The sequence below is a fragment of the Rhinolophus sinicus genome, linkage group LG10 (assembly GCF_036562045.2).
Source record: "Rhinolophus sinicus isolate RSC01 linkage group LG10, ASM3656204v1, whole genome shotgun sequence".
Classification (NCBI taxonomy): Eukaryota; Metazoa; Chordata; class Mammalia; order Chiroptera; family Rhinolophidae; genus Rhinolophus; species Rhinolophus sinicus.
Genome location: NC_133759.1, coordinates 96,634,218 through 96,652,365, shown reverse-complemented (window position 1 = coordinate 96,652,365; position 18,148 = coordinate 96,634,218). Strand labels below are relative to the sequence as shown.

General features: G+C 40.1%; 1 protein-coding gene across 5 annotated transcripts in view; it reads left to right on the top strand.

The window, feature by feature from the left end:
* The window catches only part of ATP10B (ATPase phospholipid transporting 10B (putative)), a 316,187-nt gene extending 298,260 nt beyond the window's left edge, over positions 1-17,927 (top strand). For all 5 annotated transcript variants that reach the window (XM_074313866.1, XM_074313867.1, XM_019740727.2 and 2 more), the window contains 4 exons: positions 1,718-1,798; positions 3,160-3,264; positions 11,048-11,235; positions 15,114-17,927. In XM_074313866.1, the coding sequence (XP_074169967.1) occupies positions 1,718-1,798; positions 3,160-3,264; positions 11,048-11,235; positions 15,114-15,573 (834 nt within the window). In that variant the 3' untranslated portion in view covers positions 15,574-17,927. The remainder of the gene's footprint in view (positions 1-1,717; positions 1,799-3,159; positions 3,265-11,047; positions 11,236-15,113) is intronic.
* The last annotated feature ends 221 nt before the right edge of the window (positions 17,928-18,148 follow it).

The following is an 18,148-nucleotide window of genomic DNA, read 5'->3' as shown; positions in this document are numbered from 1 at the left end:
CTGGTGATGTTCTGTGGACAGCCAACAAAGAGCCAGGCCCAGCCTAACCCAAAGACGGGAGAACACAGCAACCCCAGGACTTCAGGCGAGGGAGACATGGTGACAGTACACATACATCCTGGGCCCTTTTAATTGCCTCCTTCCCACGGGCATGCTGGCTGCATAATGTATTCCCTGAGTATCTAACATTAAAAGAAATTAATGTAGCAAACTAAATAGTTTCTCTTTTCCCAGGGAAGGCACGAAATAAGAAGGCTCGTCGCCAAAACCATTGAGCTCTGTCTCTTGGCAACCTGTGATCCCAGTCTGTGACTGAGATCCTTTCAAATGCCATTTAGAAACCTTAGAATCTCTAAAGTTACCAAGTTGATTAATATTTTTTATTAAAGCATGTTTTGTTTTGTTTTTTAATTTTTGTTCCCATCCTCTCACCCCCTCCCCTTTGACAACCATCAGCTTGTTGTCTATAACTATGGGTCTGTTATGTATAGTCATTTAGGTTGTGTTTTTTTTTAGATTCCTCTTATAAGTGAGATCATATGGTATTTGTCTTTCTCTGACTTATTTCACTTAGCATAATACCCTAGGTCCATCCATGTTGTCACAAATGGCAGATTTCACTTTTTATGGCTGAACAGTATTCCATTGTATATATATATATACATCTTTATCCAGTCATCTATCAATGGACACTTAGGTTGCTTCCATATCTTGGTGATTCTAAATAATGCTGCAATGGACATAGGGGTGCACATATTTTTTTTTAAATTACTGTTTTGGATTTCTTCAGATAAATATTCAGAAGTGGAGTAACTGGGTCATGTGGTAGTTCTATTTTAAATTTTTTGAGGAATCTTCGTACTGTTTTCCATAGTGGCTGCACCGGTTTGCAATCACCCCAGCAGTGTGCGAGGGTTCCCTTTCCTCCACATCCTCACCAATACTTGTTTGTTGATTTATTGATGTGGTTTTAATTTGCATTTCCCTGATGATTAATCATGTCGGACATCTTTTCACGTCTGTTGGCCATCTCGATGCCCTCTTGAGAGAAATGTCTATTCAGGTCCTCTGTTCATTTTTTCAATTGGATTGGTTTTTTGGTTTTTTGGTTTTAAGTTATATGAGTTATTTATAAATTTTGGATACCAACCCCTTATTGGATATATCATTTGCAAACAGCTTCTCCCATTCAGTAGGTTGTATTTCCATTTTGTTGATGGTTTCCTTCACTGTACAAAACCTTTTTAGTTTGATGTAGTCCATTTGTTTATTTTTTCTCTTGTTTCCCATGCTCAAGGAGATATATCCAAAAAGATATTGCTAAGAGCAATGTCAGAGAGTTTACTGCCTATATTTTCTTCTATGAGTTTTATGGTTTCAGGTCTAACATTTCAGTCTTTAATCCATTTTTAGTTTCTTTTTATAACAAGTTTAGATAATGAACTTAGATAATAATTAATGATGAGCACTTACTAGGTAATACAACACAATGACATTTAGACTTTTTGAAACCCAAGGAGATGATTGGTGGTGTGTTCACTCACTTTCGGTGGAAGGAGAATTAATTCTCAAAGCAGTTTAGTGACTTTCACAGGTCACTCAGTTAGTGGCAGAGCTGGGACTTGATTTCAGGTCTGTCACCTCCAGGACCATGCAAAAAGAACAGTGTTAATTCTTGATTTGGGTGGTGGTAACTGGATGTATTCTTTCTCTGCAGTGCTATAACCTATTGACTTTCTGGGTTTCCATGGTGGATGCATTTTACCAGAGCCTCATCTGTTTCTTTATCCCTTACCTGGTAAGTCATGTCGTCCATTCTAACCATACAAGTCGCAGGGTGGAACTGGTCCTATTTATATGAAATCCTAGACTAGTAGTGTCTTTCTGTGTACTTCAGACCAGAGGCTCCAAACAAGTGGCACGCAGACTACATCCAACCCAGAGTATTTGAAAAGTCAGAATGCTTTACCCAAACATTTTAATTTCTGCCAGCTTTTGAAAACTTAAAAAGCCATCATTATGATGTGCATCATTTTTCCCTCATGGCAAACATCCCGAGTTGACTCACACCCCTGCTTAGATGGGGTGCATAGTTTCCAGTGTACCATAGTCCCCACCACCCCCTTCTGTCTTATACCTGGCCTTCTTTACTCATGTACTGTTTCCTGCTTGTGCACTGAAGGTATTCACATTTACAACCCTTGATTTATATTTAGATTTGTGCTTCCAAGGTCAAGGCAGCAAGTCTAATAATAAGGAATACTACATTATCTGCAATACAAGCAAGACTGTAGATAAGAAGAATGCCAACCCCATTTCTAACCTGTTCCCCAGGTTAGAGTGAGAATTTAGAAAGTGAAGGATATCTGTATTCCTCCTGGATAAGGAACCAGGCTATGGGGTCATTGCTGCCAAGTAAACAGTAATGTCTACCCAGCCTCTGGGCTCACATTCTTTTGCAGTTAGCAACAAGATGGGGGTCAAGGAAGTGGGCATTTTGTGCTTTGTTTGAATTTCCTGGCTTATAATACCCTCCCTGGCCGTGCCTCTGTTTGTCTTTCCTGCTCAATCTTTTGCTCCCGTGTGTGTGCTCAACAGACCTAGTCCATCTAGGACTATGTGCAGTTCTCCAACCCACCATGTTCAACCTCAGTTCTGGCCTTTGGCTGGACTGCCCTTCTCCCTTCTCTTCAAGAGATTAACTCCTCTTATTACTGTCTAAGCTGATATAGCCCCTCTCCTGTACTTCCAAAGTACCTTGTACCTGCCTCCATTATAGCATTTACCCCTTAAATTGTACTGAATTTCCCCACCAACTAGACTGTAAACTCCTTGAAGGTGGAGACAGACAGAAGTATCTTTAGCAATTGGCATCATGCCTGGTGGGTGCTCAATAAATTATTTGTTCATTCACTCCAATTGTTCTGGAATTCCCATCATGGCTTCCTGTGAAAATGTGTCGCTAAATAATTTAGCCCGTCAATTCATGCCTCATCTTGTCTATTCTGTGGGTCAGTTCCACACAGATGACAGCTGGGTATCTTCTCCCCATTCTTCCCAGCCCCCCACCCCTCACTGATACTTTACAATCACCGTGTCAAAGCCAAGGCCTTGAGTCCATGGGTAGATCTGCAGTGCCTGTTTGTTTCTCCTCTGCAGACCTACAAGGACTCTGATATCGACGTCTTCACCTTTGGGACAGCCATCAACACCATCTCCCTCGCCACCATCCTCTTGCACCAGGCAATGGAAATGAAGACCTGGGTAAGTGCCCCTTTGGCTTAAAATGTGTGTTCCTGTTTGTTGACCACGTTTCGGATTTCTGAGTTGTTTTACTTTATATATCATTGATCCACTTGACAAACACACACTGCACTCCTACCTGTGTCCCTCCTATACAGGGATGACAGAGGTATAGAAGATAAAATTGCTGGCCTCAACTCGCTTATCATCTGGCCAGGATGATGAAACTAACATATATGAAACAGATTCCTAATCTTTCACCCCGAAATGTAAGGGGGAGCATACCTCCCTCATAGCTATTAATAATTAATTGATATTATTAATAATATCAATTAGTTGCAAAAATAGAAATTAATAAAAAAAATCAGGAGTGTTTTCAGAAACAAGGAGGATATTAGACTGACCACACTTGACCATGCTATGAGGGAGGTATGCTTCCCCTTAAATTTCAGGGTAAAAGATTAGAAATCTGCTTCCATGTAACCACATCTCAAGCCCAAATACCTCATTTTAGTATCTGAAAAGGAAACGCCAGCTATCTACTTAGGTTCTGCCAATCAATAATTATAAAAACAAAGACCTTAAAATTATATGCCAGCTACCTAGCTACATGAGTTTAAGTATGATATTAACTTCCCAGAACGCTTAGTGTCCAGCAGAGTTTTTGTTTTGTTTTTATTGAGATATAACTGACATACAGCACTGTATAAGTTTAAGGTGTACAGCATAATGACCTGACATATATATTGCAATGGTGGATGTTAAGTAAGCTTATTGTTGTCATTTTGATTATATATATATGTACATATATGTCTATATACACATATATATGTATATACATGTACGTATATATATAATGAAATGAAAACTATATATACATGAATGAAAACTATATATATTTTTTTTCATTCCCTTTTTACAGATATAGAAATAGATACAATAAGGTTAAGAAACTTGCCCCAAGTAGTTCAAGATAACCCAGTTGAAACCCTGGCAGTCTGACTCTTGAGCTCTTAACCACTGTGCTAATAGTGGGAGGAAATAAGATTCGATGGTATGAGAGACGACTTTATAGAAAGATTGTCCTTAGCCAAGCTGAAATGGCTCTTTCTGAAAAACATACTTATTAAAAATTTAGAGCACTGCCCCAAGCTGGCTCAATGTGTTCCCTGCATCCTCCAGGGGAACTTCCTCTCCATCACAAGCAAGACCAGGTCCTGACATGCTAGACGGTGGCTACCCAGGGCAACTTTCAGATCACACAGTTCCCATTTTGAAATGCCCCTCTGCTCCAATTCGTGCCAGTGACAGACAGAACAAAGTGATAAAAACCAAAAAGGCATAGCCAAGCTTAAGTACTAGATAAATTTCTCCAAGAAACCCCAGAAGAGGCTGCAACACACTAGGGAGGCAGAGGTAGTGGACAGGCTCAAATTACAGGTTTTCTGGGAGCCAGGACAGGAAGCAGACCATGGCAGTGGGGAGTGTGGCTCCTGTGGGGGAGCCCCGTTCACTGCGGGGTCCTGGGCTCGAGAACACAAGCTGAAAAAATAAAAGACGACGAGCATTTGGAGTTAGTTTTATCAGAAGCTGTGAGGAAGGGAGACAAGAGCAAAGGTGTAACTTTCATACTAGGAACCAAGCCAAGCTAAGGAAACTTTTAGAACTCTTGAAATTGAAAAGTTGTCACTGAAATTAAAAATGCAATTTGTGGGATTCACTCTAGATTGGACACTAAAGAAGAATAAACGGCCAAATGGAAAGGTAGTATTGGGAACTCATCCAGAATGCTGCACAAATCGGCAGACGTAATTAAGAGGAATGGTAGTTTGAGTGGGTAGCCCCAGCACTCACATCATAGGAGTCCTCGAAGAAGAAAAATGAGAGCCAGCATAGTAGGGAAGCAATAGTTGAAGAGAAAATCATTAAGAATAAAAACGAATCAAAATAAATCTGTTTGTGTTACCTGGATATATCATAGTAAAAGTGTACAGTGTAAAAGACAGAGACAAATGTAAGGTCTACCACAGACTATGGACAAGTTCCTTAAAAAGGAATAGCAGTTGAACTGACAAACAACAGAAGCTAGAAAACAATCAAGTAATTATCTTCAAAGACCTGAGAGAAATAACAGAAACAGCCACACTATCACCACTTAAGTGTAGGGCAAAATAAATGACATTTTCAGATAAATATAGTTTATGAGGTTTATCATCCATAGACCCTCACTAAAAGAAGGACTGTAATGCTGCAAGAATATACAGGCTACAACTGTAAGAAATATGCTGATGAGGAAAATATATGTATTAAAAATTTACCAACTGCCCCAAGTAGGCTCAGTGTGTTCCTTGGTTTCTGTTCAATGGGTAATTTATGCTAAAGCTTTCATTAAGAACAGGAAGAAACTAGAAATGCACATGTACCTGTAAATTTTTCCATAAACATCTACATTCATTTAGTACCTTAAAATCTTAAGGTTAACCATAAAGGAATGGAAAGAAATAAAAGATACAGGAAGCTATCCATTCTGTAAGATGTGGGGAAGATGAAAAAAGGTAAGAATAAAGAAAATGATGGCACACACACAAAAGAAGACAATAATAAGATCTTCAAATAAATCCAAATATATCAGTGCTCAAAAAATGTAAATGCCTTATTCACCTATTAAAAGCAAAAATTATCAGATGGAATTTTTTTATCCAGCAACTATAAGGAGAAATGGACAAACTCACAATTATAGTATGAGATTTTTACTCTCATACTATAAGAAACAAATATAGATCAAACAGACAGGGAAAAAAGGATACAGAAGCTTAGAATTAATACACTTGATTTACTATAGTTAGATCTATAAAATCCTGCTCCAAACATGCATCTATTCAAACACACAGACCATTCATCAACAATTAAAAAGACCAAATTCTGAATCACAAAGGAATTTGAAAGAATCAGTATCATAAAGACCATCTTCTCTGACAACATTTAGGTTAAAAACAAGCAATAAAAAGACAGCCAAACGAACCCAACATGCTTGGCAATTTCAAAATGTACTGCTAAATAATTCATGAGGTCAAGAGCAAATTACGGTGGAAATTATAGTTGTGGCCGAATGACTATAAAAATACATATACAAATTTGTGAGATGCACCTAGTTTTATTATTAAAAACAAAGAGATAAGAGATCAACTTGAGGTACTTAAAAACTTACTATGTAAACCTAAAGAAAGCAGAAAATGAGAAAAATAAATAAATAAATAAAGACAACAATAGAAAGAATAAGACCAAAATTGAGCTTCTCAAAAATCTAATGAGGGGCCAGCCCGGTGGCTCAGGCAGTTGGAGCCCCATGCTCCTAACTCCAAAGGCTGCCGGTTCGATTCCCACATGGGCCAGTGGGCTCTCAACCACAAGGTTGCCAGTTCAACTCCTCAAGTCCTACAAGGGATGGTGGGCTCCGACCCCTGCAACTAGGATTGAACATGGCACCTTGAGTTGAGCTTCCGCTTAGCTCCCCGATGGCTCAGTTGGTTGGAACACATCCTCTCAAACACAAGCTTGCCAGTTCGAGTCCCACAAGGGATGGTGGGCTGTGCCCCTTACAACTAGCAACGGCAACTGGACCTGGAGCTGGGCTGCGCCCTCCACAACTAAGACTGAAAGGACAACAACTTGAAGCTGAACAGCACCCTCCACAGCTAAGACTGAAAGGACAACAACTTGAAAACTTGAAGCTGAACAGAACCCTCCACAACTAAGATTGAAAGGACAACAACTTGACTTGGAAAAAAAGTCCTGGAAGTACACACTGTTCCACAATAAAGTCCTGTTCCCCTTCCCCAATAAAATCTTAAAAAAAAAAAAATCTAATGAAAACTAACATCTGGCAAAACCAATGCAGGAGAAGACACAAAAACACCACAGAAACAATGGTACAAATGAAAAAGACTAATTATAATCAATTTTTAAAAATATGTTTAAAATATAAACCAAGTTGATATTTTTTTAATGTAAAATTTACCAAAACATAGTTAAGATCATTCAGCAAACTCTATAAACCAATCACCATTAAATAAATTGAATTGGTAATCCTGTCCCCAAATTCATCATGCCCAGAGGGTTATAAAGGTGAGTTTAACCAAACTCATAAGGGACAGATAATCTTGATTTTACACCAACTTTTTCACAGATGAGAAAAATAGGAAAGATAGGTAATTCGATTTTTATGCCTAGAACCGCCCTGATATCAAAATTGGCATGGACAGTTCAAGGAAAGAAAATTATAGACCAATCTCACTAAATGAACATAGAAATAAAAATTCTAAGTAAGTTATTGGCAAAGCAACCCAGCAGTGTATTAAAGACGATAAAACCCAACCAAGGAATTTTATACCCTGTCAGTGGACTGTAAAGTGATACCTCCACTTTGGAGAGCAATCTGAAAACAGCTAGAGGGGTTCAAGTGCTCAAATGCTATGACACAATTCCACTGCTAAGTATGCTCGCTAGAGATACTCTTACATGTGCATATACGGAGGCATGTACAAGAATGCTTACATATACCATTGTTCTTAACAGAAAAAAATAATGATAATTGGAAAGAGCCTGAATGTTCATCAACAGGAAAATAGATTGTGGCATATTTGTATAATAAAACAGTTAAAATGAATAAACTAGAGCCTTTTCTATCAACATAGAAAAAACCCCCAGAGCATACTGTCTAGTTTAAAAAGTTACAGGGGAAAGATGTACATGATAAAGTATGAAAGCATCCATAAACATAGCTACATAAACATGTATAAAATACGATAAGAATGATGAACACTGGATTCATGGTCAAGATTAAAAAGAAAGCATTTGCAAGGGATACATGGGTGCTTAAAACGTATCTATAAGACTTAATCTTTTAATAAAAATCTGAGGCAAGTATTACATAAGGTTACATTTGATAAAGCTGGATGTTGGGTACATGAGGTTTATTGTCTGTGTGCCTGAAATATTTAATAATAAATTGCATTTTATAAAACTAGCCGAGATAGTTCCCAAAAGGAAGTCTGCCCTCTACGATCCTCTTAACCATTGGTGTTGGGTTTTTTTAACCTTTCAAAATGCTCTGCAAAATATAATTAGTCCTTGACTGGATTTTAAATGGGTGATAAGACTAAAGATTCTGTTTCTTCTGACTGATCACTCAGCCCACTTTCTCAAAGCACTGAGTCCCTCTGCTTCGAAAGAGGGACCCTGTTCCTTTCACTCACCGTTCAGCATCATTAATGCACCTGAAGCAGCTCTAGACCAGGTATCCCCGTAGTTACAGGAGATTTCTGGTGCTCTTGAGAAAGGACTCAATTACTAGAATTGTTATGAAAAATGTATTTCTTTTTTGAAAGTGCTTGAAGCATGGGGAGAGTCGGTTTCTTGCCTTGGTAGAAATCTACCATGAATTTTAATGGCTGTGTCAGTTTTCACAGTCCCCACCAAAACAATTGAAGAAAATTAGCTAACAGCTTTCTTCTGGAATAGGGGCTGGATTATTCACATCACCCCACCCACTGAAAACAACTGAAAATAAGAGATAATTTTTTAAAAAATCACCACCTTAAACGCATAAAAGAGCTGACAGGATAGTAAAGACAAAAACCTCTGGGAAAAGGGGATTCTAGAAACACAAACAGCCTCTGTTTCCTTGAAGCTGTTTGCAATCCCTCACAAAAAAAAACCCTGAACTTTTTGTCAGTCTTGACCAAGCAAAAGTTTCAGAAATCAAAACCCAGGCACCCACGGTGGGAGTCTAATAACAGACCACATTAAATTAGGACCCCAAAGGCTAAAGCTTAAGGGTAAGGGGACACGCAAATATGGATGTGCCTGTGCGCCCTCCCCAGCAGGGACTGCAGATTATTCCCACTGTGGCGAGCAGGGCAGGGAGAACCCATGTAAACGGCCTCCTGGGGAATGAACATGGACTGACCTTCATAACAGATTTGCAGCGCAGGCTCGTATCACCTGGGTGAGCCAAACTGTAGAGAAAAGTGTCTCATCCTAAATCTCAAATCATCCCTATTAACTTTTCAAGGGCACTAAGTATCACATATTCAAAAATAACCAAGCTCTCAAGGAAACAAGAACTCATTAGTGAGGATAAAAAAAAAAAAAAAACATTCACAACAAATATTTCAAGTTATAGAAAAGCTATGTTTACTATGTTTCAAAAAATAAAGGATAAGCTTTAAAATATCTAGAGACTGGTAAGTTATATAAAACAACCTAGCAGACTGGAAAAGAGACCAAAAACAAAAAAAAAACAAAAAAAAAAGAAGAGAAATAAAAAATACAACTATAATTTGTCTCAGTGGCTGGCTTAACAGCAAATTAGATACAGCTGAAGGGGAAAATTAATGAACTGCTCAAAAGAAATTATCCAAAATATAAAACAGAGGAAAAGTAATAAATATCTAAAATATAGAGTAGTATCTTAAAATGTCTGACATACATTTGATCACTTTCAGAAGGAAATGAGAGAAAAAATGAGACAAAGGGAATATTTTAAAAGAGAAGCAAGTGACTTGAGAACTTTGCAGAAGTAATGAAATGCATCAATCCACAGTTTCAAGGTCAGCAAAACCCAAGCAAAATAAAAAGAAATCCACATTTATCTTAAGGAAACTAGAACACTAAAGACAAAAGTCATAAAAGCAGCCATGGTATACGAGATCAAGGCCAACAAAACAGATGAAGAATTGCTAACTTCTCAGTAGTGACAATGGAAGCCAGAAGACAATGGTGTGGTATTTTAAATATGCTGAAAGAAAATAACTGCCAAATAAGAACACTATATCGATCAAAAATATCTTCCAAGAATGAGAATGAAATAAAGTATCAGAGAATACATCACCGGCAAACTCCCACTAAAAGTAATTCTAAAGGATGTACTTAAAGCAAAAGGAAAGAGATTTCAGATGGAAGTTCCAAGAGGCAAGAAGGAATTAAGGCATTGAAAGTGGTAAACATCTAAGTAAATCTTAATGAATATTGACAGTATTAAACTATAATAATGACATGTGCTTTAAAAAGATGAGAGAATTAAAATAAACAGTAGCAATAAGATGTCAGGAGGGAGGTAAATAGAGTAAAGTAGTCAAAAGCCCTTGTACAATTCAGGAGGGAATAGTAGTTACAAACATTAGACTGTGGCAAGTTAAGATCACTTAATATCATTTATTGAATAATCACTGAAAAAATAGCAATGGAGAGTGTAAATTTCAAACTAGTAAAGGGGGGAAATAACATTATACAAAACAATAAGTTTCAAAGAGGACAAGAATGGGAAAAAGAAAGCACAAATCTAGCAAGACAAAATAAGATTAGACAACAGAACACTGAACTGCTTTGAACATAAATAAACTATAGCCACAAGTGGAAACAATGACTTCATCACACAAACATAATATTGAGGTTTAAAAAAAAAAAAAAAATCACACAACATATAATTCTATTTACTAACATTTCAAAAACAGTCTATCTAGAGAAACATAGAAAGGTGATAAAACATCAAAAGACAGCTTGGAATTGTCACCAACGTCAAGGACGACTTAGGGGTTCTTGGGGGTATGTGTGTTCAGATTCTGGGTGATAGCAACATGGCTGTTAGCTTTATAATGATCATTAAACGGCACACTTTTTTGAACGTTTTTTAAGTGTGTTGCATTTCCCAAAAAGAGAAGCTTAAAACAAAGCCAAGTAGCGTGCTTGCAGTGGCCCCTCATCTGAGCTATACCTTCAACAGTGTTGACTTCTTTCCTTCCAGACCATCATCCACGGGCTGGTGCTCGTAGGCAGCTTCCTGATGTACTTTGTGGTATCCCTAGTGTACAACGCCACCTGTGTCATCTGCAACAGTCCCACCAACCCCTACTGGGTGATGGAAGGCCAGCTCTCAGACCCCACTTTCTACCTCGTCTGCTTCGTCACACCAGTCGCGGCTCTTCTCCCAAGGTTTGACCACAGCGGCCATCTTCTTCCTAGAACTACCAATCTCCCCTTCATAAGCCATTTTTGTAACTCAAGAGGCAGGAGTTTGACCAGGCCAAAGATAACAAGATGTCAAACACAAATGGTGGTGGGGTTCTAAATGTGTGCTGTGTGCCTGGCCTCCCGGCTTGGTGGCTACTGGTCTCTGTAGCCTCGTCTCCCCACTCCCTGCCGCAAACTTTGGGCTCCAAACCACCAGCGTCTCTTACTTCCATAAAGGCCCATATTCCCTCTCACCTTTCTCCCCGGGCTCATGCTGTTGCTTCTATCCAGAACACCTTGCCCCTTACCAAACCAACTCACCCTTTGACATTACTTCAGGCATGACCAATTCACCTACATTCCTCAGGCTGAGACACGTCCCCCTCTCTCATGGGTTCCATCACCTGGGTGTATGTCTGTCACCACCTTTACCCCAATTGTTATAAACTGTCTGTTTGTCTCAGTCTGACCATTAACTCCTGGACAGAAGGGATCGTCCTTATCATTACATAACCAACACCTAGCACAGTTCCTGGCACAGTGCCTGCACTCAGATAAATGAGCACTGGATGTAAAGGAACAGAACGATGAATACAACAGGACTCTTTCTGTCAAGAAGCTTGTAGTCTAGTGAACAATTCAGACATGTTTGACTCTAATACAAGAGTCGAAGAGACAAGTATCCCTAGAGGGTCCTGAGAGTGAAGGGTGGGAAGCCATTAAGAACAAGTGAAGCCTCAGAGGACACATTTCCCACCAAACCCCTTCACCCTAACCCCTTGGGACACAGACCCTGGGAGAGACCAAGACGATTGTGCCTTCATTGGTAAAGGGCATCAACTATGTGGGTTAAATACTTTTGTCCACATTTTTCGGATTTAACATGGTTGGGATCACCACTGACCAATGACTGAGCTCCTCTGTTCTGTTCTGTGTCTCACTTGGGATATGGAAATAAAAACATGATCAGCCCCCTAGTCTTTGTCTTACCCTTAGCTAGAAAACACACGTGGAGCCAAAATTACCAGCTTGAAGAGGATCCTTGAAAAGTATAAAAAGACTATTGACATGTGCTTTGAAAAGACAAGCATTCCACATTACAGCTTGTTAAACAGAGACAAATTAGGAAAAGTTAGCAAATATTTACTTGTTAGTTACCATAGCACATAAGTTCAATCTTTGCTTATTCTATAGCATCCTCATAAAGTTGAATTTCTGTTTAATTCCGTTTACTAAGTAAAGAGATTTCTTCTGAGAAAGCATTATTTTAATAGTTCCAAGGACTATTGACTTGTAATCTTGAAAAATTAATGTTTGTTATAGAAATCTACATACGAGAATGTTTGCTGTAGAAAACTATTTGTTCACTTAAAGTTGTAAGCTGTCTTTATCGTAATGGAGATGGATTTCTCTCACCAAACTTGTGATAATTAACCCACTAACCATGACCTCACTAATCTTGGTCTAAGTAATACAACCCATATAAAAGACCTGTATAGATTCTCTCAAACTCAGAACATGCAAATTGTTTTAAGATAAAACAAAAGAAACTAACTTTAAATCACAATGAGTGTCTTAAATAGCTACCATAGATAATACCAGTCCTGGATCTTCTCCTCTTGGCTCCAGTAATCCAACAGTCTTGGTTTTTCTCCTTCTCCTTCTTTGTTTTCTTTGCTGGGTTCATGTCCTTGACATGGTATATGTCAAGCCTTGGTCTTAGGTTCTTTTGTCTTCTAACTTTATAGTCTCCCCATAGACATAGCAACTGCTACTGTGAAGTTAAATATTTTTAAAGATGAATCTCCAATACAAAATTCCCAGCCTTTCTTCTGGATTCCAGATACATCTTTTTAGCTACCTATTCATCACCTCCAATAGGCAAATAAGTCTAAAGAAACTGGGAGACATCTATAATTTAATTCATGATCTGCCCTTTATCACCACCACCATCCAAGAAACCTAGTTCTCTCCTAGAGTTTCTTCCATCAAATGCTACCCACTTAGGACCCAGGTAAACCCCTGGGAGATATCCTTGATACCCCATCACCTCATGCCCATATCTAGTCCATCACCAAGACCTGACAATTCTATGTGCTACATATTTCTTGAGTGTATCTACTATTTTCATTTCTACAGCCACTACCATGGATAGGTTATAATCCAAATTACTTCAATAGTCTCCTGTTAGATTTCTAATCCATTATCATTGTGTCAAAGTATAATCATGTCATGAAAGTATAATCCTGTCCTCTATTTATAATCCTCCAAGGGCTTCCCAAGGCCTTTACAATTAAACACAAAACAAATCAATGGCTCAGTCCTTCCCTGCTCTGACCCTACCCACCCCTTCTGTGTCATATTTCCCCACTCTTATCCTCGCTCTCCACATTTCAGCCATTGTACTGGGGACTTGGTTCTCACCCTCCTTTTCCTGGCTACCTCCTATACATCCCTCAGTCCTTGGTGTCTTCCTCACGGAAGGCGCCTCATGCCAGATCAGGTATCTGACATTCTCACTGTTCCCTCTTCCTATAACCCTATTTAGGTGCCACATGATAGGAAGAACCCTGTCTGTCTTGCTCTCAGCTTAATCCCTTGGGGCCTGGCCCATTGTAGGGACTTGCCAACTATTTCTTGAATAAATGTACAGACAAGGAAAAGTGGTGGCTTGGGGGAAAGGTTTAAACTGAGAAAAGTCCAGTTTCCAGGCAAGAAGTCGAGTCTTTCCTGAAACATGTACATGGCCACCTGTACTGCTTCCCTGGATGAGATGAGAAACAGTGGGGGAAAGTTCATCTGATGCCATGGGGTCTTCAGAAACCCCTTGCCCACTGAGAGGTCACCTTGAAGCTTTCAGATATAATGGAAGGATGGGAGCCTCTCTACTTATAAAGCTTTAGAAATAAAAAAATTTTTAAAGATCTTTTTGGAAAAGATCTTAGAGGTCCTCTGGACCAATTGGATTACTTTTTAGATAAAGAAACTGACACCCAGAGAAGGGACATGAGTTGCCCAGTGTCACAAGATGGTATATACTTTCTCCATAGACCACACAATTTTATTTACCCTCTCATTCCTTCCCTTCTTCAAACTTGGAACAGGGAAAAGATTCCAGACACAGATAGAGAGAGACTCCCAATTCAAAAGAGAGTCCAAGACAAGCTACACGTAGCTGAACCGGGAGAAAGGAACCCTGAGTTAACCATCAGGGAGATCTAGTAACTTCTCAGGAGACCTTGAAACCCCATCTCATCTCTTGGTGCCTAAGTTTCTTTATGTGGCAAATAGTGATAATACAGTGAGGCTGTGAAGTTAGCGTGGCTGATGGATTCAAGAAAAGAATATGTATTTAGAAACTACTTAATTAAATTCCACAAAGAGTTGACATTGCAAAGCAAGTAAATTTGCCTAAATCAGAAGAGCCCAGAAATAGAATGGACCGCCCTTGTACATGGTACATAAAAGCCTAGTGATCCAGATTGCTTCGTTCTGACCACAGCTCGACCACTGTGTGGCTCTGGAGAAATCACTGAATCGCTCACTGCCTCAGTTTCCTCCTATGTAACAGGGGAAACAAAAGTACCAGCTGTATTGGGAAAATGAGATAATAATACATAAAGCACTTAGAATAGTCATGGTACATAATAAATGTTAGCTATTATATATTGTTGTTAATGAACTCCCAAATCCCAGAGGTGCTCAGGCATAGATTTGATAACCATCAGTCAGGAGCACAGCAAAAAGGAGCTTGCCCTGGGTGGAGAATTGGATTCTAAGGTCCCTTTCAATGCTCAAATTCAAGAAGTCAATAAAAATCAGAAAGTAGCTTTATTCTGCTATTTCTTATTTCCTACCAGGTACTTTTTCCTCTCTCTACAAGGGACTTACGGGAAGTCTCTGATCTCAAAAGCTCAGAAAATCGACCAACTCCCCAAGGACAAAAGAGACCTGGCAATCCAAAGTTGGAGAAGCAGACGCATGCCTGCCCCTGTCCCTGGAAAGGCTCAGCCCACCCACCGTCCAGTGCCACCTGTCCCTGAACAGGACTTGAAAGCCAGTGCCTCAAGGAGCTCCAGCACCCCCAAGCAGAAGTGCAAAGAGGATGGGGTGCTGTGTGGAGAGAGAAGCAGCAGAGACCACGTGAGGGATGACCCATGCTCAGCAGACTCCTCAGCTAAACTCTCATCCGGAGATCACCTTCTTCTGGGGCCTAGTAGCACAATGGCTTCCGGGGCCTACTCAAGTGGACAGGCTAATGTCTACCAAGGCTCGAGCAGGGGCAGCCATCGCCGATCTCAGAGTTCACTGACCATATGAGTGGCCTGCAGGAATGTGTACAAACTCAGAGGAGGCTGCCAATCAATGGCCTAATTAAGCCAAGACTCTTCCTCTCTCCATGGAGGAAAGAATTTGCCATTCTTATTCTGCTCTCCCCACCAGGCTTGACTTCCTTAGAGACAGTGCTGGCACCAAGGGGTTCGACAAAAAAAAAAAAGGACTGGAAGCCAGTTGACATCTCGTTTTCTCCTGCTGCCAGGCAGCACATCTTACAGAGTTTTTATAAAGAGCTATGTTTCCATGGCATTGAGTTCTCAAATTTTTTAGCCCAGAGATGTTCCTCTGATCCTCTAGATAAGTACAGCCTACAGCCGAGTGCAACTGGGCCATAAGTTTCTAAGATTCCAAGAAATGTTATCAACGCAGGTGATTTTTCAGGCTATGGAAGCTTGTGGGCTTGTCCCATCACCTCACCTCTCGGTGCCAGAGTTTAAATTTCACAAGAGACCCATACACACAGGTGCTTCATCTTGATTGTATTGCAGTGATGACCATGTCGGGGTTAATAACTCCTTCCATTCACGAAGAGTTGGGTCGCTTTTTGTCTGTCTCTAAGCCAAAGAAAACCACATGTAAAGATTAAAACTAAACGTGAACTCCGTGCCACCAACACTTCTGAGGGTTGTAGGGCCATAGCTAGCGTAAGAGGAAGAAAGAACAGAAGCATGCTGAGGGAAATGGTAGACCAGAAACCCCATGCTTTAACTGACGGACTCTAGGTCCCACCGTCTGGGGAATCTACCTAGACGACATGCACAGCACTTTTTTTAAACTATTTATTTCATTTATTTTTAAATAAAAGTACCCATCCTCATTCACTCTCAAAACAGGAAAACTCTTAAGATCGGAAGATCTTAGCGCACCTGCACCCAGAATAGACCCTTTTGATAGAGCAACTCTGAGCCCAAACAATGACATCTTAACCAGTAGGGTCAATGTGAGGCTCTAGTCATTAAGCCTGCCCCAGAAGAGCACCTTCTGGAAGATACTAGCACATGCTTGCATTAAAAAAGGGAGAGTCAGAGGAAGTCTCACTTCACCAGGAAAAGAAGGATTCCATAGACTTCTTGCCCCTAGAGGTGGTAAATGCCAAAAATGGAAGAGCTCAAAACAGTGTGGAAATAAAAGAATGGTTGATAGAATTGTAATAGGCTGTCGAGAGAAACTAGGTCTACTATATATAGGCAAGGATAGCCTGTCTGACTTTGAGATAAGTCAGGGAGGACTACCTAAACCCTTTCTCATATATATATATTAGGCAAAATCCCTATAGATTAGGAATGGATGCGACAAGTCTTTGAGCCTGAGTCATGGCCATCTCACTTGAGTAAGTTTCCAGCAAAGATGCCCAAAAACATCTCAACAATCAAGTTGGCAACTGGAAGACTGAGCTGGTCCTCTGACTACGCTGCTGACAAACCTGAACTGGAGGGGCCATTTGGAATATTATCACTGTATCTTTCACTAGCTCTGCCACATAATGACACCAGCACTGGCCAGCTGGTGGGTATTCAGGGGAATCCTACATGAGGATTGCTAAAGGCGGAGCAGGTAAACACATCAGGCAGAGCAGTGATGATGTGAATTGTCCCAGATGAGGGGACTGAGCCAAAACTTGGATCTCAGGGTCCTCCCTTTCCCCTACAATTCCTGAAAGCCCGATGAGACAGGATGTTTCAGAAAAGAACAGAGTAGGGAGAAGCACACTGGCCTCAGGAGAGCTGGCACACAGATCTTTGCTCTGCCCCGTACTCTGTAGGAGCCAGGAGCCTGGAAGCAGGATTCCACACCTGCAAAACCGGTTAGAACAGCCCTACCTCCCAGGCTTGGCATAAGGATCCAGGCAAAATTACATGGGGGGCATGTAAAAACCCTTTGAAAGTGGTAACACCCTTGATAATAACACAGGGATTTTTATTTCAGAGTTAAGAGGAAAAGAGGTGATGGGGAAGTCGAGAAAACGTCTGATCCCAGCACCTAAATGCCAAACCATACTTATCATTGTGAGGCTGCTCTCTTTCTGACATGACCAACCATTCCAGTGTGCCTAGAATTTTCCTAGGGTTAGCACTGAAAGTCCCACCTCCTGGGAAACTCCTCAGTCCTGGGATAACTGGAACAGCTGGTCACCTACTGTTGCCCTTTGTAAACCAAATCAACTGTGACCCTCCAACATCCCACCTTAGGGGAGATGGTTATAACAACTCTTTCCCTATAACATAATGCTAATGATAGTACTTCATACATTTTTATACTTTTATGACCTTTTACTGATGGACTAGAAATGGGTCATTCTTTATCAGAAGAAAAAATAAACATGGTTTTCCATAGTTGCTTGCAGTTCTGAGTATGCTCTCATCCATCCTTTGCATTCAGTCATCTGTTAATTCACTCCCTCCTCCACTCATTTATCTATTCCATAAACTTCTGTTAAATCCCTACTAAATGCCCGGTGATGTGTTAGGGGCTGCGAGGAACTCATCCCTGTCCTAAGACATTCACAGCCATGTTGGACATAGAATATCAGGAACACATTTGATCCAATGTAACAGTG